General features: G+C 47.3%; 2 protein-coding genes across 2 annotated transcripts; both read left to right on the top strand.

Annotated features, from left to right (window-relative positions):
- Window positions 1–11,603, top strand: Tac3 (tachykinin precursor 3). Its single transcript, XM_027926469.2, has 8 exons — window positions 1–130; window positions 4,955–5,061; window positions 5,614–5,751; window positions 8,101–8,206; window positions 8,409–8,438; window positions 9,002–9,055; window positions 9,423–9,497; window positions 11,312–11,603. The coding sequence occupies exons 3-7, from the start codon at window positions 5,638–5,640 to the stop codon at window positions 9,494–9,496; spliced, it is 378 nt and encodes a 125-aa protein (XP_027782270.1). The 5' UTR covers window positions 1–130; window positions 4,955–5,061; window positions 5,614–5,637; the 3' UTR covers window position 9,497; window positions 11,312–11,603.
- A 4,013-nt stretch (window positions 11,604–15,616) lies between these two features.
- Zbtb39 (zinc finger and BTB domain containing 39) lies at window positions 15,617–23,479 on the top strand. Its single transcript, XM_027926481.3, has 2 exons — window positions 15,617–15,722; window positions 17,332–23,479. The coding sequence occupies exon 2, from the start codon at window positions 17,376–17,378 to the stop codon at window positions 19,506–19,508; it is 2,133 nt and encodes a 710-aa protein (XP_027782282.1). The 5' UTR covers window positions 15,617–15,722; window positions 17,332–17,375; the 3' UTR covers window positions 19,509–23,479.
- Window positions 23,480–24,709: the final 1,230 nt, after the last annotated feature.

Consider the following 24,709-nt stretch of genomic DNA (forward strand, 5'->3'; position numbering starts at 1 on the left):
TCTCAGGTGGCCGATGGGCTGATTCATTAAATGTGTCCCTGGAAGGGAAGAAGTGAGGATCCCTTCTTGGCAGAGACGGGATTGCTTTGAAGACTTAGCCTGACAAGAGGCCCAGGGCTGGAAGGCTCATGTAAGTTGAGGTGAGCTGGGTAATTCAGGGTCCCCTGCACCCAGGAGCTCCCATCACCCCTCCACCCCCAGGCTCAGCACTGGACTCATCACACCTGCCTGCCTTGTACCCACTGCCTTTCCGCACATCTAGAATGCCAAGCTGCCGCCAACAGTTATCTTGCTAATCACTGTTCCACAGCTGGGGCCTGCGGCTGGTGGCACTTGACAAGAGGAGGTTCCCCTACCCCTATGATTTAACTCCTTTCCTCTTTATTTCTACTGTGTCATTGTCATTATCTTTTTCTTAGTCCCCAACTGTCTCATACCATCTCATTGTCCCTGTTCATGTGGGCTCTAATATCAATATATAATTATATTTTATAGAATGCTTTATATATTTTCCCACTCCCCTTAACATCTGTTTCCTCATAGATTCTGTCTTGTCCGACCTCTTACTTTCTGTTCTTTACCTTTGGGAAACATGCTGCCCATATACTCACAGTGAAATTTAGGTTTACCTTCTATAAGAGCTTAAAAAGCGCTGCCTTTATTACTGTCTCTGGAAGTCTCTTCCTCCTTCCATAACCTCCACCTTCCCTATCTCTTCCTTGTCTCCTCCACTAAGCTCTGAGCTTGGTGTGCCTTGAGGCTGGGGTCTGCCTCACCTGGCTCCCATCAGCAGGCAGCTCACGGCTCCAGGTAATCATGCTGTCGGGGAGACCTGATTAACTTCTCTTCCTGCCTGCAGATTAATCTTGCTTTCTGAGCTGGAGCCCCATGCTTCTGCACATCCTGCTCTGAGCTGAGATAGGACCCAGGGTGTCAGTTCTTCCCAGGTGGGTGAGGGGCTGGGCCCAGATTGTGGGTGCTATGTCTAGATGAGGGGCAGCTCCAGCTCTGGCCAGCCTTCCTCTACCTGATGACTCCCCCATCCTTGACTTCTCAGAATCAGGCTGAAAAGATCCTGTCTGGCTGAGCAGGGGGTGGGAGGTGTGGGAGGGGTGATGACCTGATCCTGATCGCCCCCACTCTCTGCCTCATCTCCTGCTCCCAGGGCCCAAATTGTCGTCACTTTCCCAGTGAAGTGTCTGGTCATTTTCAGAAGCAATTTCAGGAGAAAATGCAGCTGCTGCTTCCTATCCTGCTTTTCTTTTCCCAGGGCTGAGGGAACTGTCAGCTCTCTGACCAGGGAAGGAGGGGGTGGGTGTAGGGGGAGGAATAGATCTCTGGCCTACCTGTGTCAGTCATGTGGGTAGATGATGGTTCAAGGATGGATGGGGCTCCTCTTCTCCTTTATTCTTCCTTATCTCCATTTTTCTCTTTCCTGGTGTTGCTTTTCTTTGCTTCTGAAGCCCGGGAATCTGAAAACTACAGGTCTCAGTTTTCCCCACCTGTGTTACAGGGTTTGGAATTGGCTTTCTCATCATGAAGAAGCAAGGGTTCTGCATCAGCCTTCTCTCCCAACCCTCCCCACTATCTGCTCAGCATCCTCAAAATCTAGACTGTTCCATCTTTTGAGAGGCACAGCCATCCTGGGTTCCCCTGACCACCATGAGGAGCCATTCTAACATATCACAGCTTAAACCAGCTCTGGCACAGTCCTGAGCTCTGGCTCTGCTGATTTTCTTCACAGGCTCTAAGAGGCCCTAAGGGGATCTTCCTGATCAACCTGCTCTGTGGGTTGTCTCCAGCTGTCTCCTGGCTGCAGGCATGGAAGGTCACAGATGCTGCTGATTTTCTATTCTTCCCTGGTATCTCCAACCAGTGTCTCATATGGCCCTAGCCCTACCCTCACACCCAGCACCTCTCCAGGATGTAGAGGAAGTCCACAAGTGGAGCATGAGGTGGTGGACAGGTGCAGGTCTTCATGTGTGCACAAGGTCTACCACCACCTCTAATCCCTAGAGAAAGACTGACAAACCTGTCTCAGCACATCTGTACACACCTTTTCCTTGCCTTGCCCTCAATAATGAGGGGGATCTGTTGGGGGGTGAGGTGGGATCTGCTGCTAGGGAGCCTGGACTCCAAGTACCATCTACTCTAGGCTGGTGACAGCATCTGAGATGTGGCTCACATAACGAGTAGATATTCAATGAAAAAATACCTAAATGCTCTATAGCTGCAATAGGCAATTTACATGTCATTTGCATATGATTCATGGGCAAAACGAAGCTGCCTGCTACAGCTCTCCAATGCCTCCCTCCATCACCTTTCTAACTTAGGTTAACATCAGCTCTTTCAAGTCTTAGCTAATCCCAGAGATCAAGGGTGATCAGCTTTCCCTGCCATCCCTTTGCTCCCCACAGCCTTGGCTCTCGCTATCCTCTGTGAGATGCCGCATCATCAAAGGACATTATTCATGGTGGACCTTTGCTAAAGTCCTGCTTCCCTGGTGCCAGGGCTTGGGGGCAGGGACACATGGGTTAGTTGGGGAGGGGTCGATATAGAGATGGGGCCCAGGAGGCTATTGGTCCAACACCTCCTTCTGCACACCCAGCTCCCTCCACCTGCCTAGGTTGGGCTTCTATCTCCAGACTGATGGGAGAGAAGGCGGAGAGATGACAAGTCAATTAGGAAGAGCACCTGGGCTTCTCAAAAGAATAAACCAGTCATGCCATTTGTATGTAAACTGCCACCCACTTCTGTTCTTCATCCCACTAAATGCTTCCAGCCCTGGGTTCTGGCCCATGTTCTTTGCCCACACACCCCTGCAATTAGCTGGGTAATGAGAAGCTTTCAATCAGGCCCCATTAGCCTCTCAGATAATAAAGAGGACTTGGTACCCAGCTGCTGCCCTCAGTCAGGGTGAACATGAGGCCATATGCAGCCAGGGTAACTTTTGTCAATATAGCCCAAATCCTAGAGTGGGTAGAGTGGTGAGTAAGGATTTCAGGATCCCATCAACACTTGAGAGACTCCATGAAGGATCCATGATTTGGGCTGAGTCGACTCTGGCTTTCCTTTTCATTGTATTGAGCACCTATTGTATGCCAAATACTATAGGATATAATAGCAAACAAAACAGACAAAAGTGGGCTGGGGTTGTGGCTCAGCGGTAGAACACTTGCCTAGCACGTGCAAGGTGTTGGGTTCAATCCTCAGTACTACATAAAAATAAATAAATAAATAATAAATAAATAAATAAATGTATTGTGTCCAACTACAACTAAAAAAAGAATATTAAAAAAAACAGACAAAACTTCTTGACCTTGTGATGCTTATATTCTAGTGAAAGTAGTGTGTGGTAAAGAGACAATAATAAGTAATTAGCATAGTGGATGTAATGAATGTGCATGAAGAAATAAAAACAGGAGGGAGATGTAGGGAGTATTGGGGTGGTAATTATTTAAATAGGATGATTAGGGAAGACCTTGTTAAAAGGAGTCTTTGAGGTAAATGTGAGAGAGATACTGTTCTCATCCCAAGATGTAGAAAAGTAAATGGTCCCATATTTCAAAGTCTCAGAGAGGTGGGCCATCTGCCCCTTTGGGAGTGCCAACTGTTCTCTCACAGGTCAATGTTCATGACAATGCAGTAAAAAGAGTGGAAGAGATGAAGTGAGAAGAACCTGAATTCGTGGTTGTTCTGTACCAACTGGTAGCTGTGTGTATGGGAGTGAATGACCGAACCTCTTGAGCCTCAGTTTCTTCATCTGAAAAAATAGACATCTTTCTTACCTACTTCCATGATGGAGTTGCTGAAAACCAAATGATTGCTCCATGCCAGAGTACTTTGTGAATGCTGAAACCCTGTGCCAGGGAGAATACTAAGGTTGATGCCTTGCTTGGAAGCTGGCTTTCACTACAGATCTCCCCCATCTCTTGGGAAACAACTTCTTGCTCTGAGTCTGGACTCTGTTCCTGACCTGACTCTGCCTCTCCTCTGGGACTCTCTCCCTTGGGTGGCAATAGGCAGATAAATCCCTTCATGGGTGTGGGGTGTGAACAGAGGGTTGAAAGGTCAGAGGAGAAGATGCTCAAGCGGCAGGGAGGCAGATTAGGGCAGGGAAAAATGTAACTTTGAAGGAAAAGGGAAGCAATGAGATCAATGCTGGAGTACAGTGGAGCAGGAGAGGGATGAGGGACCGTTCAGTGGAGTGTTCATACCTCCTCCCTGGGGGATAGAAGGTAGAACTGTAAAAGATGTAGCTAAGTCTGACTATTTCAGGGTCAGGAAGGAGGGGGGAGGGAGGCAGACAGGGCTCTCTGCACTCAGCAACAGGAGAGCAGCATTGATACTTACTTGGGGTGAGGACTAATGTGATGGGGCAGTCCCCCCTCGGAGGAGGACAGAGAGAATGCAGATGGGAGGGATGCCAGACTCACCCCCAATCCTCAGGTAGGGGGCCTGCACCTGGTGATCCTGATGTGACAGGGACAGAGAGGCACTTGCTGTGCTGTTCCAGCCTGGCTGTCAAGTTTGAAGGCTTAAAGGGCAAGGAGCTAGGGGGTGAACATGGAGGAAAGGGGTCCAGGGTCCACACCTATTGAGCTAGACCTGATATGGTGATTTTATGACAAATCATACCCAACAACATTCCTTAGAATGCCCACCTTCTGTGCCATTGGAAAGTGGGCTGCTGGACAGCTCCAGCTTACTGCCAGATCTGGTGTGTGTGTGTGTGTGTGTGTGTGTGTGTGTGTGTGTGTGTCTGGGTATGTGGCTGCAGTCTGCGTCCTCCCACCCCCACTATCTTCCCCCCTCCCCTCCAGCCACCCTGGGATTGGTGACTCTCAGCCCCTCCCCTTGGCTCCCCCAGACCCTCCCAGAGCCTTAATCGGGGAGCTGGGACTGAGTTCCTGCAACCTTCCAGATCCTGCCACCATTTCTCTCTTTGCCTCAGCATCAGCAGCACCGGCAGCACCAGCTTGTGGGGAGTGGGGAGTCTCCACTGATCAACTCCCTGATCTGCCAGTCCCCCCCAGCACCAGGCTCAGAGCTGCCCCACAGGTAGGCACAAGGGGAAGAGTGTTGGATAGTCTGAAGCTGGCACCAAGGGTCAGGGGCCAGAGTCAGGAGGGAATAAAGGAGATGGCATTCTGATAGGTGAGCAGAGTAGTGAGCAGAAAGTGTCCGTAGGGTAGTGAGCTGCTAATATTTGGAGCTTTAACAGACTGATTATTCCACAGCAGAAAGTTTTTGCATAAGTCTTGGGGTTATCTAGTCCTGAAAAATAGCCTTCAGGACCTCTTTTTAAACTGATTAAGGAAACAGACTAGTTTATGTTGTATAAATCATCATCTTTGTTGGGAGCTAGAGGCCGGCAGCATTTACCACTGCTCATTGCCAAGGGCACATCCTGGGGTGATGTCTAATGAAGGAGCAGGAAAACTGAGCCCAAAGGATGAAACCCTGGCTCTGAGATGTGTTTTATTCTTTTCTGACTACGAGTAGGATGGGAGAATTGACGGCTGGGAAAGCAGGTTGAGTCGAGCTGCTGGTCACAAATGCCTCTTGTGTTTTCATGTATCTGTATTGTCTTCCCCTCCCTGCCTTGCCCAGGGCCTCTCTGCCCTCTAAAGCACCATGAGGAGTGCCCTGCTGTTCGCAGTCATCCTGGCCCTTGGTCTGGCTCGGACCTTTGGGGTTGTCTGTGAAGAGTCACAGGAACAGGTGGTGCCTGGCGGGAGCCACAGCAAGGTAAGGCAGCCATAGCAGAGTCCTGGGAACATCATGGACACCTGGGGTTCTGCCTGTCTGGAGTACGGAAGAAGGGAGGAGGGCAGGGTTGGGAGTTACGTGGGTTCTCTGTCCTAGGGTGTTTTGTCTTTTTTGGGGTTTCTGCCTCTCTGATCCTCTCACGTTCCCATTGTCTCAGATCTTTAAGTATCTTTGTCTCTGCATGTCTTTGTGCATAAAATGTGCCCAACAAATATGTTGGTTGATTGTCAGGAGGCTTGGTGATTTGATAGTCCTGTGAGAGGTGAGCTAAGGTGGTCTAAGGTTCTGTAGGGTCTGGCTCAGATTCTATTCTTGGCAAGGGCAGATCTTATTTACTCCCTGGATAGTAGGAAATGCAGAATGTCTCTCCCAAATGATCATTCGCATACTATTTCACCTATCAGTTATGTGTATTATCTTATTTTTAAAATGAAAATAAATTGTCTTTTCCTCCACTTATCCACCTCTTATAATCTTGGGTACTTGTAAAATCTCAATCCGTCTCCTGCCCTCCTCTACCTTTGCTGCCTCTAGCTTCTGCTTAAATGGGATAACAAAACAAAAACAAACAGAACAAAATAAAACCCCAAAAGTCAGAATGAGCCCTGATTTCCAAAGTTCCTCTAAGAAAAAATAGGAACCGCCAGGGTTACGGTGCAGGGAGAGTGCAGGGAAGAAGGTTTTGAAATGACAGCAATTACACTGGTACAAATGCTTTTAAGATGATTATGGGTGGAGTTTATTACAAATTCAGTGTGCAAAGTCTAACCGCCTCTCCAGCTCCAATCTGTTTAACATCTCATTACAAGAGCTGGGCGGCAGAGTATTTGAACAATTTGGGGAAAGTGTCTGCTGGGCCAAGAAGAGAGAGAAAAAGAGATTGCAGGGCAGCCTTGCAGGTGGCAGCAGCTGCGCCAGATCCAAAAGCCCTGAACCCATTCAGAATCACCCAGGAGTGCCAGATATGGGCTGGACCCTGTGTTTGGTGCCCCAAAGTTCCAGTCTGGGGTAGTCAGAGTGTCTGGGTTATTAAGAGACAAACCTGCTGCTGGATTTTTGGTAATAAGATGTCCCTTCTGCTCTTCCTGGCAAATGAAAGACGAATGCCCTCTAGCCCTTTCTCCCCACAGGTTGTGAAGATGGGGAAATTGAGGCAGGAAGAGGGTAGAATATATGTGTGCCCTTAGTGTGCCCAGGCAACTAGGTTGGTATGTACTTGGGTAAATGCACTGCTGTGTGTGCATAGCAGCCTAAGGATGCCTGGGCTCTGGAGAGAGGTTCTGCTGAGTTTGAAGGTGAAAGTCTCCAAATACAATCATCGTCTTTGCAACTGCAATTAACTGGGTATATGGCATGTACCCACTACCCTGCTGTGCCCAAGTTGCTAGAAAAAAAATCATAAGAGCCCCTGCTGGGCAGCAGTTCCAGAATCTGGGTTCTGTTTGTGAGGAAGAGGAAGGGATATCATTCCAAGTATGTGGCCTTCCTGAAATTACAGATCCAGGACAGAAAGGAGAGAGAGCAAAAACCAGAGGCAAAAAGCCATGGAGAAGGGGAGTATGAGAGAATTCCCTCCCATAAAGAAGCAGAGAGGGGAACGTCCATGGACATAGCCCAGAATGGGGGGATCTCATAGCTGGTGTGCCCTGGCTATCTATTGCCACCCCACCTCAGGACTGAGTCTTGTCTGTGACTCATTCATGGAGTATAGACCAAAGGACACCTGCTTTGTCTGATGGTGCTTTCTTGGGAATGGGGGCATTCGTGGCTCTCTCTTAGTAGAACAAACACATCCCTGGGCACACTGGTTCCTGATATGCCAGGGAGAAAAGAACCTATGGCCTTTGTCACTGAGAGATTGCAGGATTGGAATGGGGCCCCAGAGGACAGTCCTCGAGCTTAGGAGTTAGTGTGATCAACTGACCCATTTTGAGCACAGAATGTCCTTCATATCTGGAAGTCCTTAGTCCTAGGCAAACAGGACAGTTGACCAGCCTACAGGGATGCTTCATTAGGGTTTCTCAAACCTCACAGTAGATATGAATCACCTAGGGATCAGTCAGGTTCAAATGCAGATTCTGCTTCAGCAGGTCTGGCAAAAGATGGAGATTCTGCCTTTCTAACAAACTCCCCTCTGTGCTGGTGCTGCTGTTGGTCCATACATTATACTCTGAGTACTTGCTTCTCTTCCAGTGTAAACCAGAGGAAATCCTGAAAGAAAGATGTATTGGAATTCAGCTGTAATGGGTTCAGGCTGCTTTATATGGGAAGAGTGTGTGGACAGGGTATGAGCCTTCTCCTTCAGCCCTCCTTTTCTCTTCCCTAAAGGACTCGGATCTTTACCAGCTGCCCCCATCGTTGCTGCGGAGACTCTTTGACAGCCGCCCTGTCTCCCTGGAAGGATTGCTCAAAGTGCTGAGCAAGGCTAGCGTGGGTAGGAAGCAGCCCTCGGGGGAGAGGGTGTGAGAGGAATGACTCTGAAGATGAAATAGGCCTGGGAGACCCATTTAGGTGGGTTGGGAGGGTGGGAGACAGAGCATAGCTTAGTGAATCTGTAAGGGTTGTGATGCTAATCCCCCTTCATCATTACTTTCTTGGTCTGCTCCCCATTTACGCACATTTTCTTGGTTTCTCAGATCCTAAGGAATCATCACTTCCCCAAAAACGTGAGTAGCCTCTTCGTCCTCCAAATACCTATGACATGGACTCTAAGATAATCTTGCTGCTGCTGGGAGGGAGACACAAGGAGGCTCTGCTTCCCTGGTCACTTACTCAGAGCTCCATGGACAGGGGCCTAGGGGCCATTTTGGCCAGCCCCATCTCAGCTGGTGCAGACACTATGTCAGCTACAACTGATGAGCCAGCTTTGTATGACTGGGAAAGACAACTAGGGAGCTAGGAGGACAGTTTTAGGAGTTGTCTCTCCCACTCATACATACTTCCTCAGCAGGTGTGAAGGCCAGGGCCCAGAGGGTGGGGTGGGGTGGTATCCTACTTCACTGGCTGGACATTAGGAACCAAAGGATCTCTTGGGGCCTATGAAGATGCTAAACAGGCACCTGCTGGGACAGAGAGTCCTTGAAATGTGGAGGAGGGAAAGGTGGTCATAAAGGATAGCTGTGAAGGGTCAGTATAAAGAAACAGACTAGAAACCCAACCTCAGAAGTCCTGACACATGTATGGGGAAAGCATCACTCCTTCTGTTGACAATTTTGGCTTTTTTCTGCAGGTGACATGCATGATTTCTTTGTTGGACTTATGGGCAAGAGAAACAGCCAGCCAGGTAGGAGTGTATGGAGGTATAGTAGAAGAATTTGGAGAACTGGTAAGGACATGACAGAAATTAAGTGTCTATTTGTCACCAGAGGAAAAGTAAGATTTTTGGGGGGGGTTGCAATGAGTGGGGGCCTTTTCTAAGATAGTCCTGCTACTGCTAGGAATGAGGCTCTGTTTCCTCACCACTCTCCCAACTCTCTTCCAACACTCTCCTTTCTAGCTAGGATGTTGGGTCAGGGTAAAGGACACATTCAGAAAAATCCCTCCTGTCCTGCATGAAACCCTGGGTTCAGTCCCTAGTACTGGAGGGAAAAAAGAAAGAAAAAAGAAAAATCTTTTCTAATTATTCTAATTACACTGTTTACTTCATCCAGATAATCCTACTGATGTGAATCCAGAGAACATCCCCAGCTTTGGCACCCTCAAGTATCCCCCCAGTGCAGAATAAAGTAAGGACCATTGGTGGAGAGTGGAGAGGGGACTGGTGTGATTGTGTGTGTTGGGGGAGGGGTTGCCAGTTGTACATTTCCTTGGATGCTAAAGACATTAATGCTCATTAATTTGCCCTAAAAGAAGCCTAACAGGCAGTTTCTGTTGTTTGGACCCTGTTTTCTTATGATGGAGAGGTCATCATCTGATTACTATAGATATGGTGTCCAATTCACATTTGAAACATTTGCCTCCTGGGCAGGCTGAATCTTTTGGTTCAAAGACTCAGGAAATAGGCATAGAGCTAGTCAGACACAGGATGATTTAGGAAGAGATGCAAGGGACTCTAAAGTCTAACAGGAGTAGCTGGAAACCACATCTTAGCCTCTATGTGCCATGTAGGGATTAGAACATGGCCTAACTTTGAATCCTGGATCTGCCGTTTTCTAACTGTGACTCCATGGCCAAGTTACCTAATTCTCTGTGCCTCAGTTTACTCATCTGAAAAATGAGGGCAATGGTGGTACCTCCCAGCATTGTGGTCTTGGGGATGGAGTAAAGAGAGGATGTTTAGAACAGTGCCTGGTGCCTGGTGGCCCAATGCTGTGTTAGCTGTATCATGGCTCTTTGGACCTGGGAGGTGGGAGGATGTTGTAGTGTTTCTCGTGGCTGGCTCTGAACTGCCTGCGAGAGCTGTCTGGGATGGACCTCAGGCCTGAGTTGGCTGGCAGATTCCTCACTTGTCTGTGAGTGTAAGCCCCCAGGGAAACTGTCTAGTCAAATCTCAGAACCTAATGCCTTGACACCATCTCCCCACACCCCAGCAATAGCGCACAACTAATAGCTTTCTTTTCACTAACTTCCATAAAAAGAGGGTGAGAAGAGGAGAGGAGAAAGATGCGTGAACCCCAGTAATCACAGGGAGCCCCCTGCCTCTCTCCCTGTGCCCCTAGAACCCACACTTGCTGGTCTCAAGGTGGCCAGCCAGAGACCCAAGGGGCTGGCTGGTGATGATACTGCCTGTGCATGACTCCCTGGACCAGAGACTGGGTCTGGCCCCCCATTTACTATTGGGTGAGAGGGCACAAAGAGCTGTAATAACTGTAACTCGCTGATTACATGGTGCTTACCGTATCATTTTGCTCTCATTAGATGGTTATTTCAGTCCTGCCGTCGGCCAGATAATTATATGGGCAGCTATATCTGGATGACATACTCTCCTCCAGCGTTATGCACCGGCCATAAAGATAATTACAGTGCAATTTTGCCATAGTATTTTATACAAATGGCAAAAACAAGTGCATTGTGGAAATCTACTTTTAATGTTTGCTGGTGAATCCAGGCTCTTTCAGAGGGACCAGGCCCATAATTGCAGCCTTCATAATCTCAGCACTGATGAAGCATTCTCAACCTGTTAGGTGCCAGGCAGAATAGGACGGAAGGTCCCTGAAGGCTGGTGTTTAGAGGAGATTAGATGAGATGGATCAACACAGATCATTGTATCATCTTCTTCATTCACATGAAACTGTTGGAAAAGGAAGTAATCTGTGTGCCATCCTTTCTCTGGGATGTTTCTGGGAAAAGGAAGGACTAAATAAGGCAGGGGGAGCACTAGCACCTGGTGCCTTGGATGGGCAGCAGGGAAGGGGCAGGCACCTGATATTAAGAGGTCCAGTCTTTCTGTCTAAAGGTTGCAGTGAAACTGAGGTGTAAAACTTCCCGTCTCTTCTCCTTTACAAATGCCCCTTCCCTGTCCCCTGCTTCCCCAGCAGGTGGTCAGTGGGAGTTTCACAGAACATAGATGTGATTTGTGTTTTTGTTTTTTTGTCCTTAGCACTCCACTTTTGGACCCCTGGGCTGCATCATGAAGACACTGTCCCCTATCGTGATGCCAGGTGCACGTTCTCCTTTTTCCCTTTTTCTTCCCCATCCTTGTAACTTTCTTGTGCTTTGACACCTTCCCCAACTCTTCTACCCCAGCCTGATGTGGAAACTGCAAAGAAACTACACCAGTCCCAATGGTCATTGATTGTAGATTCTGTAGATTGAATATTGTTTCTGTAGCATCCTATATTAAAAATATAATGTCTCTCTCTACTCCCCAATAATAAAGAATTTTTACGTATGAGTGATGTGATGTATTCTTTTCCTTTTCTCCAGCTACATTATAAATACATATATACCTGTGTATGATACATATATTTAAATGGAAGTATTTTTATTTTGTACACATATCAATTGCCCTAATAGTGCCTTTGATAGTGCTTTACACAATTACTATTAGATTTATTTAATGGTTAAAAAATAAATATATGAATTTAGAATATAATTTTTAACACTCAGAGGCTTTCACAGACCAGCTTCAGATAAGGAAAAAACCAAATATTCTGATTTTGTGTATATTTCTTTTTTTTTAAATTTATTTTTTAGTTGTAGTTGGACACATCACCTTTATTTCACTTGTTTATTTTTATATGTGGTGCTGAGGATGGAACCCAGGGTCTTGCATGTGCGAGGTAAGCGCTCTACCGCTGAGCCACACCCCCAGCCCTTTGTGTATATTTCTAAGATAAACCTGGGAGACCTTAGTCCCTGAATTGACACTGTTTAATTAGAGAGGGAGGTAGGATCGAGGCTGTGCAAAGCACACTGCTACAGAAGAAGATGTGTCCATAGTACTGCACCATCTTAATATCTGTAAACATGGAGCACAGGTTCTGTGACAGACCATGGAGATGAGATGGTGATCTGTACACAGATTTTATAGACTAGCAGGGTTGTGGAAGAGCAAACAGAGCCAGGCATAGTGATACATGCCTGTAATCCAGTGGTTCAGGAGGCTGAGGCAGGAGGATCTCAAGTTCCAAGCCAGCCTCAGCAAGTTAGCAAGGCCCTAAGCAACTCAGTGAGACCCTGTCTCTTAATAAAATACAAAGTAGGGATGGGGATGTGGCTCAGTGGTTAAGTGCCCCTGAGTTCAATACCCAGTACAAAAAGAAAAAAGAAAAACAAACAGAACTTGATCTGGCTGGAATGGAGGGTGGACAGAGAAGTGACTACCGAGGCCCAGAAAGAGAGGAACAGAAATCTTTAGCATTAATGGGGAAAACATTTGTTTCATATTCCTCTATAATGTGCCTGTTATTAGCCCCTGCAGCACTGGCCTAGTAGTTCAGAATGTGTAAAGGCACTTAATGTGGAGGGTGTGGGTATCTTTCATTAATCTGATATGCCAGTGCTCACAGCCTACTGATCCCAGGGGGTCTCTGTACCCATGAAACATCCTGGGAAATTCTCAGGCTCCCCAATCTTAACGTGGTTCAGGTGCCTTGGTTGTGCCCCCCAACTGCATTAATATAAAGCTGACATTCAGCTCTCCCAAGGTGGCATCAGGACAAGATCTTGGAGTCAGAGGCCATTTCTGGTAGTTCTTTCAAACTAGTGAATGTTTTGTCTTCCAAGAACCTGACTGGAGTCACCTTAGATTGACAGTTGTTGCATGATGTGGATGGGGAAAGGAGAGAGAGAACCCCCTTCATAGCAGAGGTCAAAGGATGCCCCCCACTCTAGATCCTAGAGCCTTTCTCCCGTGAGGCACCTCTCACTTTTCAAAGGGGATATTTTCATGGAATATGGAGAATTCCTTTGGGTTATGGAAACTTTGACAGTTGATTCTGCTTAGACTTGGAGTCAGGCATATATGCTGAGGTGAGATAATTGCTTGCCAAGTACGAGTATAAATGCAGAAAGATTGCTCTCTGGTGGGGCTGACAAAAATTGCAATACTGGAGATTGCAGGAAAAATGAAGACAAATTTTAAATCAAGTTTCTCTTTTTAAATTTAGAGAATGTGTGAAGGGATTTTGACCCTCCTTTTGCTGTTAGTTGTGAAGAGGTTGATACTAGAGTAGACCCATTCAAGAAGACCTTGGCTAAGTTCCTGGTTCTTTCTTCTCCATTTAGCATTCTGTATGAGTGGTGTTGTGACTGTGTGGTGCTTTATTTTAAAAAGAATATTCAACAGGGCATGGTGGTGCAAGCCTGTAATCCCAGTGGCTTAAGAGGATGAGGCAGGAGGATCATGAGTTCAAAGTCAGCCCAGCAACTTAACGAGGCCCTAAGCAATGAGAACTTGTCCCGAAAAAAAAAAAAAAAAAAGGCTAGGGAATGTGGCAAAGTGCCTCTGGGTTCAATCCCTGGTACCAATAAATAAATAAATTAAATAAAAATACTTGAGTATAAACAGCATAAACTTTCACCTGCATCCTTCGGGTGGTTGCTAGTTCATGAAGTTTACTGGAGTCAACACTCCAGAGATGGCCTAAGCAGATGGTTAGGAAGATTGAACCATGGCCCTTGCAAGTCATTCACCTAGCATCTCTAGAATTGTACTGGAGGTCTGGAATCTTCTGACCAGTGTGAGTTCTTTCACCTGCCTAGTCATGGGGGCTGGGCTTTCCATTAGAACATCGACTGCATCAGTCTCTAAGTGACCCTTTTACTAGAGGGCAAAATAGAATTCCTCAGCCCCAAACCATAAGATCGGGTTGCATGGCTGTTTTTGTGCCCTCTAGCTAATAAATGCTACATTTTTGGGGTACAGTGCCTCCTTTCAATACTATCAACCATCAGTTAGTGAGGTTGTGGAAATGAAGACATATGATCTTCCAAATTCATCAAGAGAACATGCCATCACCAAATGGCCAAACTTGGCTTAGATCAGTTGGCAAGATCCTGTGTTCCCTCCTTCTAATTTATTCATCAGGGAATTTAGAACCCTACCATATGACTGTCCTGAGGGGTTGTGCCTGACTGAGGGTTATCTTTAGGCAGTGGACAGGAGGAAACCAGAAAGAGGATGAAACAGAAGGGTCCTGGAGCCAGGACCTTTCTTCCTTGTTGGGAGACAGAGTGGGGTAACCAAGACCTCCAAAGTCTCGGAGGCGGTTGTGGGGAGGGCAGGCAGGGTAGGTTGTTTTGTTTTGAGGGCTACTTTTGGACAGGCACATCTGAGGAGAGTATTTAGAATGCTGAGAAGGCAGAGTGATGGAGTTCTATAAAGACTCTGGAAGTACAGGCTTCAAGGACTGGCCTGGGTTTCCAGGGTGCAATGGATTCTGTGACTTCCTTCATCTGGCTAAGTGGAAGTGTTATAGTTAAAGCTTCGTCCCAGGGTTTCATAAACTGACTTCCAGACCACTCACGTATAATCAAATCAAGCCTTTATTGAAGCACACCGGTGGCAGCTGACCAGAACATAAAGCTGTTCCCCTGACCAGCCCTGAACAATTCCAAGGGCGCTCCTTATAAGCCTGAAAACCGCAAAAGTGATTTTGGGGGGGTCTAGCCAATGCAAGCAAGCCATGTTACAGAAGCGGGACAGTGCAGTCAAGCGGAGGGAAGCCTAACCAATCAGTTAGCCCAATCACCCCAGTTACAGAAACAGAGCCCCATTACCCTAGTTACAGAAACAATACCCCATTAGGTAGTTTTATGTTCTTAAAGGTTTCTATAGCAAAAGGAAAAGAAGATCTTGCCCCAGTCATGACTCTTCTACTTGGCATGGTTGTTTTACAGGATGAAGTCAAAAAACAAAATGGAGTCATATTTGCTCCTATTATCACAGAAGGAGGGACAGTAGTGGGTCATCAGTGGAATGAGGGACACCAGTGGTCCAGCCCTCAAGTGCTCCTTCATTCATTCATTCCTTGAATCATTCACACAGGCTTTGTTAAGCATCTACCAGGGAGTGTGGTTAAGAGCGGAGATGAAGTCAGGAGCTGTCTTCAGAAAGCATTCAATGTTTTGTAAAACTGCAACAGGGGACATTCTGAGAAGCTTTTGGACTACCAGATCCAAAATGAGTTTTGATCGGTCTTTTCACTCCCCAGCCGCTAAGGCGAAGAGTAGGTGATCTTCCAGTCTTGGATCTGCTCTTGGAAAGGCCAGGCCTGGGGTCTTGGAGCGGAGGCAGGCTCCCGGCCCCGCCGTGAGGGGGCGCTGCTTCCTCCCCGGCGGCTGGGGGCGCTGCGGCCTTGCGGCGGGGGGCGCTGCCTCCTCCGGGACGGCGGGGGGCGCTGCGGGCCGGGCGGCGGGGGCGGCCCGGGCCGGCGCGGCGAGTGGCGCGGCGGATGGAGAGTCTGGCCGCGGCCGGCGGCGCCGCCTCCTCGTCGGGCCGGGTACGGCGGGCCGGGGCCTTTGTGTGAGCCGGTGGCGGCGATGGTGCTCGGGCCCCGCGGAGCCGGGTAAGCGCGGCCGGGCTAGGGCTGCCCCTGGCCGAGCCCGACCCCGGCCCTGCCTTTCTGTCGCTCTCCTTGGGCTCCTCTTGCCCGCTCTCCTGGCCGGCCCCATCCTTCCGCCGCGCGCCTCCGCGCCGGCCCGGCAGCCGTTCTGTGGCCCCTTTCGGCTCCGCGCCCACCCCGCCTCCCACTCAGGGTCGCCGGGGTGGACCCCGCGCTGTTTGTTGGGGGGCGCTGGCGCTCGGGGTCCTTCAGGTGGAGTGCCCCTGTCCAGTCCAATGCCCTGCCCGCGCGGATTCTATCGTCCGTGGGGGAGACCGCGGTGCCACCGTTTGTTGGGGCGTCCTCCCCTGAAGTTCCGAATCTCCCACTCTGGTCTCGGCTCAGGCTGCCCAGTGCCCTGACCTGTCCACCGTGGATGAGTGGCCGCCAAGGCCTGAGAGATGCGTGGCTGGTACCCAACAATACTCAGAAGCTTGCTGGGCCCGGAAAAAGTTGGGAGTTATTGGTGGAATCTGTGAAATGGAGAAAGGGGTTTTACTGCGCAGGGCGAGTCTTGAGACTGAACAAGCATGCAACTTAGGTGTGCAGGAGCTGAAAAGGGAAAAAGTGATATTGAACTAGCCTGCAGGAGTCTTACCTACGTAATTAGATGCCTCTCTTAAAGGCATTGAGTAAATCTGTTAGTATAGTGTCAACATAAGCATAAACCTGGTAAATGTTGGTAAAAAGAAATGAAACGTATGGAAGTAATATTTACCACAGTTGTGTTCTAATTCGCTTTCCTCTTTGGTTTAGTATTTAAACTTCATCCACAGAATAAGTACAGAGAATGTGGTAGACCAGCATCTGTAATAACTCTGGGTTATAGGGCTAGAGAGTAGGCATGTAGTGTAGGTAGTGAAAGATGGGAATTCATGAGTGTGAGACGTATATAGAGTCTGAAAGAACACGGAAATGACAGAAGAGAACACCCTTATCTCTTCCTCAGCAGCTAATGGAGCTTTGATAATTATATTTAAGTATATGCATGGCATTTAGCATCAAGAGGAAATAGAATTACTGAGATAGCACAGTGTATTTAAGAGGAAATTAATGTGAGAAAACTTTGAGCTAGTTGCTGTGGTAATGAAATATAAGATTATGTTCAAAGGAATGCCTTCTGTCTAGCTGTAAGGCACTAACTTAAGGCCTACAACCTCTCTGACTTTTAAGATGGAGTGAATCAGCTTTTTTTCTGATTTAGGTTTTATTATCATGATTCTGTGTTTGGGTGTTTATGCAGGGGGACAGGTCATTGTCTTACCATTTTGCTGTCCTTGCCCCCAGAAGAATAGAACAGCTGTCCATGTCCATTTATCCTCTTCCTTGGGACTTAGGTGCATTCAATATGGTGGTATTTTGGGGCTGGGGTGGTGGCTCAATGGTACCGCGCTTGCCTAGCCTGTGTGAGGTACTGGGTTCAGTTCTCAGCACCACATATAAATAAATAAAATAAAGGTCCATTGACAACTAAAAAATATTTTTTAAAAATATGATGTGATTTTCTCCTGCAGAGCCCCCTCTCATGCAGGGATGTGTTTGGCCATCCATCTTTTTTTCTTCCTGTCTACAGATTAACTGTGCTGATAAGGAGGCAACTTCCTAGGAGCTGCTAAGATGGGCATGAGGATCAAACTGCAAAGCACCAACCACCCTAATAACCTGCTGAAGGAACTCAACAAGTGTCGGCTCTCAGAGACCATGTGCGATGTCACCATTGTGGTGGGGAGCCGCTCCTTCCCGGCCCACAAGGCCGTACTGGCCTGTGCAGCTGGCTACTTCCAGAACCTCTTCCTGAATACTGGACTTGATGCTGCCAGGACCTATGTGGTAGACTTCATTACTCCTGCCAACTTTGAGAAGATTCTGAGCTTTGTCTATACATCAGAGCTCTTCACAGACCTGATTAACGTTGGTGTTATCTATGAGGTGGCTGAGCGTCTGGGCATGGAAGACCTCCTCCGGGCCTGTCATTCCACCTTTCCTGACCTCGAGAGCACTGCTGTGACAAAGCCTCTGACTAGTACCAGTGACAACCAGTCCAGCACCCTGAGTTGTCCCTCAGCAGATCCTGCCCATTCCCTTGGAGAACTCCGGGGTGGTGGGGAGCACTTTGGTCCTGATAGAAACTATGTGTTGTCCAGTGATGTGGGAGGAAGCTATAAAGAGGAAGAAAGAAATGTTGCTAGTGATGCTAATCATGGCTTGCCTCTGCCGCAACCATCATTGCCACCAAAGACAGAAGACCATGATGTCTCTACTCCTTTCACATCTGTTTCTAGTATTGTGACCCAGCCAGTCCTAGGCACTGTTAGCACAGGTATCCAGACTAACACGAGCTCTTGCCAGCCATACAAAGTTCAAAGCAATGGAGATTTCAGTAAAAACAGCTTCTTCACCCCTGACAATGCAATAGACATTACCACTGGGACCAACTCCTGTATGAGCAATAGTGAACACTCCAAAGATCCAGGCTTTGGGCAGATGGATGAGCTCCAGCTAGAGGACCTGGGAGATGATGACTTGCAGTTTGAAGACACTGCTGAGGAGATTGGGACAGCTGAGGAGGTGATCGAACTGAGTGATGACAGTGAGGATGAACTTTTTGGAGAGAATGACAACCGAGAGAATAAAGCTATGCCCTGCCAGGTGTGCAAGAAAGTTCTAGAGCCCAACATTCAGCTGATCCGGCAACATGCTCGGGACCATGTGGACCTGCTGACAGGTAACTGCAAGGTCTGTGAGACCCACTTCCAGGACCGAAACTCTCGGGTGACCCACGTCCTGTCCCACATTGGTATTTTCCTCTTCTCTTGTGACATGTGTGAAACAAAGTTCTTCACCCAGTGGCAGCTAACTCTTCACCGACGGGATGGAATATTTGAGAACAACATCATTGTTCATCCCAATGAGCCCCTGCCTGGGAAGCTGGGTCTCTTTTCAGGGACAGCCTCACCAGATTTGAAATGTGCTGCCTGTGGGAAAGTATTGGCCAAAGATTTCCATGTGGTCCGAGGACATATCCTCGACCATCTGAACTTGAAGGGACAGGTCTGCAGTGTCTGTGACCAGCGCCACCTCAATCTTTGCAGCCTCATGTGGCACACACTCTCCCATTTGGGCATTTCGGTCTTCTCCTGCTCTGTCTGTGCCAGCAGCTTTGTGGACTGGCACCTCCTAGAGAAGCACATGGCTGTGCACCAAAGCCTAGAAGATGCCCTTTTCCGCTGCCATTTATGCAGCCAGAGCTTCAGGTCTGAGGCTGCCTATCGCTACCATGTCAGCCAGCACAAGTGCAACAGCAGCCTTGACATAAGGCCTGGCTTGGGGCTACAGCACTCAGCCCTCCAGAAACGGAAGCTGCCAGCAGAGGAGTTCCTGAGTGAGGATCTGGCTCTGCAGGGCCAACCTGGGAATAGCAAGTACAGCTGCAAGGTCTGTGGCAAAAGGTTTGCCCATACAAGTGAGTTCAACTACCACCGTCGGATCCACACAGGCGAGAAGCCATACCAGTGTAAGGTGTGCCACAAGTTCTTCCGAGGCCGTTCGACCATCAAATGCCACCTCAAGACACACTCGGGGGCACTCATGTACCGCTGCACTGTGTGTGGCCACTACAGTTCTACCCTTAACCTCATGAGCAAACATGTTGGTGTGCACAAAGGCAGCCTGCCACCTGACTTCACCATCGAGCAAACCTTCATGTACATTATCCATTCCAAAGAGGCCGAAAAGACCCCAGATAGCTGACTGGTCCCAGTAGAGCCAGTGGGGAGCTTCCAGGTGGCAGCCAGGGTAGTGATTTTCTAATGGCTGTTGGTCCCTCCTCAGTGGGTGCTGCAGTTTTGCCTTGCTAGGAATTCTATTCTGTGTTGTGTTTAAAGGAGAAAAAAAAAAGAAATAGCACATAAGCTGTGACTGTTTTTGAGAAGCAATGGCCCTATTGCATTTACCTCCATACCTGTTCTTGCCCACACAGGGCTGTTTTTGATTCTTTTGAGGCTGGTTTTGGGATCTAGTCAAGCATTTATGGCAGTTAGATCCCTTTCCCCAGCCTGTCTAGTTTTAGTTTACTGTTAGGTTTCATGCTGCTAAGAATCCAACCAACAGCCTCACTGGAGAGGATGTGGAGAGAGGTTTTCACTGTGGTTATTATAGCCAGACCTCCAACTGGGATGACCAGCTATGAGAAAGATTTGGGGAATGTGGTCATTTGGAAGGGACTGGTTAGCAGGGGGGCTGCTCACCTCAGGTTCCAGAGCTAGCCCTTAGCAGGGGAAAGTTGTCAGAGATGGAGGTACCTGCCTGCTCCATAGCTCTAATCTGCTGACTGGACAGTGAAAATCTTTTGACAACTAGATCCAAAATGGGGACAAAGCTTTCTATTTATGTTGGAAAGCTTTGGGATGACTCTTTGCCAGCAGAAGGGGTGTCCTGTAGTGCTGTTAGCAGTGGCAACCTGGATGGACAGGAGAGGAGGCTTCTCTTTTCTCCTCATTTCCAAAGAAACACAACATGGAATGATGGCCGAGATGTCAGGCCTTCCCTGTGGAGCAGAGAGTAAGGGAATATAATCATCTGTTATTCTGGTAGCCTCTAGTGACCTTGAGTTTCCTGGTGGAGAGGAGAGGGAGGTCTGACAGCAGCAACCTTGCCTTAATTTACATCGGTTTCCCACCCAGAAGGGTTTGGCCTATAGGATAGATGGGAAGACCCAGGAGGTGTGCAGTGGTGGTATATTGTGATCCCTTCAGGATTAAAGGGACCTGAGTAACTGGTGGTATGTAGCAGGGTGTGCATTCTGACTGTCTCAGTCGGGTAACCTGTTGTTTACTTCTGTTCTAACAGTGCTGGAGCTTTGGCAGCTCACCTTTGACCTGCTGGAATTGATCTTGATCTGTTTTTGCATCACCTTCAGGGGGCGCTGTTGGGTGGAGCTGGTTCAGGCCCTCCTGGGTGACCCAGTCCATGTAGCTGTTTGGCTTCATTTTTAGTTGGTCTTTGAAGGGGTCTTGCCCAAAGAAGGCTGGAGGGAGAGGGCCCTCAGTCTTGCATACTCAACGAGGTGGCACCTCAGTAGCTCATACTACCTCACCCTGTTTAGGCGAGCTCTGGGAGTTCCTGGCCTCGCCTGACACTGCCCCTGGTGGGACTTAGCAACACCCGGGTTGTTTCACAAGCAAGCTAATTAACTCACAAAGCCTTTTTGGATGTTAATATTTATTTATTTTTTGTTTTTGTATGCATATTACCCAGCATCTCTTTTGGATAAGAGAGTTCAGGAAAATGAGTTTCTCCCCAGCAAGTAGCCATATTCCAGGGAATAGTCCTGGTCAGAGATTTGGGGAATAGGAGTATAATCAGGGAGAATGTGTCCAAGCCTTTTAAACAAGTCAGTTTTCTTGTCTCCACATGTCTGTAGCAGAATAAATACACAGAGCCCTTTAGGTAAGTTCTAGAAAGTTTGGGCCAGTTAAATTTCCAGACTTTTCATTCCCCTTCCATCCTGAGATGGTGTAGATTGGGGATTGAGTTGAGAGGATCAAGTCACAGGAAGGACCTTTTTACAGTTTCTTATCCTTTCTAAACATAGAGACCCTCCTGTCTTTGTTTGTATTAAGAAACATGGCCAAACCAAAGCTCTGTCTCTAATAGGCCTGCTGCCTCTCTCCCTGGCTTGGAATTGAGGAAGCCTCAGAATGGAGCACAGGAATCTCCAGTCCTTCACTAGATGACAGGAGACTTTTATGTGCCACTTCAAGGCACACTGTCCAGTTAAAGGCTCACCTTTAAACCCAACTTGGGACATTTTACCATCTAAACCCAACTTGGGACATTCTCAGGAGAGAAGTTCTGAGACTTCATTCCTGACTGTCTTCTCACTTTCTTATGCTGACCATTAGGAATTTGAGAAGGGGACACGTAATAGGCCACAGTCAATCATCTGCCAAGCTTTTCAAGCATGATGGTTACTCCCAGACTGTTGGTGAGGACTGAGTTTTGAGGGGTCAGTTTGAGAGAAATAGTACTTACAGGTCAGATAGCTAAAAGTAGATAAACATGCTGGAGAAATCCTTTAAAAAAAAAAAAAAAAAAAAACAGGCATGGTGGATGCTGGGTGGTCTGTATACTTAACCTGAAACTGTGAAGTTTTCCTTTTTTGCCAATGAACCAAAAAACAGTTCCTTGAAACTTTGCCCTTGAAACACTAAACAAAAAAACTGCACCCTCTGATGCCCCTAAGGCTAAATGGTTGATCAGGGAGGCCCAGTTGGTCCCAGTCAGATATGTAGCAACAGGATCAGTAGATCATGAGTCTCATTGACCAAACCCTACCCTGCTGGGTGTCCCCTGTATTCACATTGAACTCCCCTTCTGTGTGAAGTCACACTGAAGTCCCCTTCTGTGCTTCCTCTGCCTCTAGCTCACCCTTTTCTGAGTTTTACTTGAAACACTATATTGTGACAAAGGGCACTGTAAGATACCTACCCAGTGAAAGGGATTCATTTTATTTTGCCTTTTTTATTTTTCAACCTAATGCTCATTTGATTGTGTTGCCCCCTCTCTCCAGGAACCCAGTTTAGCACTGTCCCTTCTGTAATGCTCTGAAATTCTATTTGACCCTTGAATGTTCTCTCTTTACCTGTTTTCCCTTTTTCTTGATCTGTACTCAGGACCAGCTACATAATTTGCAAAGCCCTCTGGTTCACAAATTGTTAGGAATTTCAAGATGGCAGTTGTACAGCATTAAACCAAATCTGAGGCCATTGCTGATTTGTTTCCTCCAGGGAAACAGCAATCCTTGTATGGCATGCTGGGATGAACTGTGGAGTCTGCTTGTGGCCAGAACAGGGGATCAGTACCCTGGCATCCAGTGACTTGATGGCTCATTGATGCCACAGCATCCACTGGGAGCTCTGCTGAACAGTATTTGGTCCTCAATTTTAAGACTCCAGGGAGTCCCTTTAGTTCACGGCTAGTTGGAAAAAAAGGAGGTAAGGTGGGTGTTGGGCCCAAACAACCCCTAAAAACTAAGAAATGGGTAAAAATTCTTTTTCACTTATTTTCTCCTCTATTAGCACCCCTTTATCTCCAGGACAAATCTTTGGCTTCAATGCCTTTTTTCCCAGTCAGGCTTTTGCTACTGATTATTCCTGCCCCCCTCTTTCTGGCCTCCTGCTGTGCTCTTTTTCCCCAGACCACTCAACTTTGAAAGTGAAATTAAATCCCTTTGTAGACAGACACTGAATTTTTTGGCATGGGAGTGGACTGTGTGGAGCAGTCTGTGCCCATCTGGGAGTCCCCACATGTCCTTTTCCCTAAATCCTGTACCAAATGAGACAGGAAGCAGGGTGCATAGCATAATGTGATTATGCATCATAAACTTAACATCTGAATTAAAATGAAATATTTGATTTTGATGTTTCTTTAACACCCTCCCCTGTCCAACCCTTCCAATTCCCTCCATCTCTAATAGCTAAAGTCTCTTAAGAAACGGAAAAAAGTTGTTGACATCTAACTCCTTCCATTAAATTAATAAGTACTGACCTCCTAATATTTAAGTGTTTACTATCTATTGCTGTAAAGTTTTGTATATTTTGTAAACTTTTTTTCCCAAATAGTAGATGTTTAAAATCGTTGTACATCTGATTCTTTTATATTCCATTGTTCAGCACAAAGTGTGGTTTTTATTTAGAATAATAAAAAGAAGAAATTTAAAATGAGAGTTTGCTTCCTGTGTACTACAAACATGTTCATACCTTGAGTTCAGAATATCTGAGCTCATCACTCTTTCAGTAACACATGTTGGCTCAGTACACACCAGAATTCTTTCAGGTAGCACATTTTCCTTTCCTGTAGTTGGAATCCCCCAGGATTAGCTTGTTGACCAGTTTTGAGTGGGAACTTAAGTCAAAAACTCAACCTCTTCAGGGGGACGTCCCTGAGGGCCTCTTCTGTCAAACTGAGAGAGAGCAGTGAGACTATGGATGTCTAGTTGGACTAACCTTACTAAGTAAGTGATTCAGTTGTAAATTGTCTTACCATGGCCACTTATTTCTTGGTGAAGCAGTATGTCTTTGAGTGGAGAGAGGCAGATGGAAAGTGGGAGGGGGAAGGAAGATTTGAATAGGGAGGAGGGAAAGGTTTGGCATAATTTGTTGAGGTTGATGCAAATAAGTTAACACAGAAGAAACAGACCCCTAGCAGGTAGGGAGTGATGTGGTACTGTTGGTCCCAGAGCACATGGCCCAGGCTCAACTGTCATTGTTGCTCAGTAAATGTTTGCTGAGCACAACAGTCTTGTCACAGTCAGCATAGTCAGTTCCTAGCCTTCCCTTCAATGGGTGAAAAGATTCTAAGGAAGTATTCCTACTGCCAGGGTGATAACAAGTTTGGGGGAAGTGGCCTCTGTGGTGACTTGGGATGTGACACATGTAAAATTGGATTTCCTTCAGAAAGGTCCTGGAGCCCAAGACAAAGCAGTTAGTGATAAGGTCATCAGATCTTGGCTTGCTTTCTAAGTAGGGATAAGGGAAGAAAGTCTTTATATTGCCATTTCTGCATTGTTAGGTTAAGCCCTTATCGCATCCCCAAGAACAACCCAGAAACCTTGTTCAGAAAGTCTTCTCTCTATGTGTAGCTTAAGATCCTCTCCAGTTTGGGCCAAGTGATCAGGGAATGGCAGATACAGGTTTCCCTCTGTGCACCTGACAGACCTGGGCTGCATCCGCCATTGCAGCACATGTTTAATGCATCTGCTGAATATGAGTTGAGATTTCCAAAAGTAGAGTATTTGGCCTCCAGGTAATGGGTAGTTAATCCAAGTTAAACATTCCTGGCACAGTGAGCTCTGGAGCAGAACAGAGGAAACAGAAGATCAGCAATTGTATCCATAGCTCCCTAGCTCTCCACGCAGGATTGAGAGGCCAAAGATGTGACTCGTGATTGAA

Source organism: Marmota flaviventris, chromosome 3 (genome assembly GCF_047511675.1).
Source record: "Marmota flaviventris isolate mMarFla1 chromosome 3, mMarFla1.hap1, whole genome shotgun sequence".
NCBI classification, from domain to species: Eukaryota; Metazoa; Chordata; class Mammalia; order Rodentia; family Sciuridae; genus Marmota; species Marmota flaviventris.

Coding starts and splice junctions, on each gene's coding strand:
- Tac3 (XM_027926469.2), top strand. CDS start 5,638: ATGAGGAGTGCCCTGCTGTTCGCAGTCATCCTGGCCCTTGGTCTGGCT. Junction 8,439..9,001: donor ATCATCACTTCCCCAAAAAC/GTGAGTAGCCTC, acceptor TTTTTTCTGCAG/GTGACATGCATGATTTCTTT. Junction 9,056..9,422: donor CAAGAGAAACAGCCAGCCAG/GTAGGAGTGTAT, acceptor TACTTCATCCAG/ATAATCCTACTGATGTGAAT.
- Zbtb39 (XM_027926481.3), top strand. CDS start 17,376: ATGGGCATGAGGATCAAACTGCAAAGCACCAACCACCCTAATAACCTG.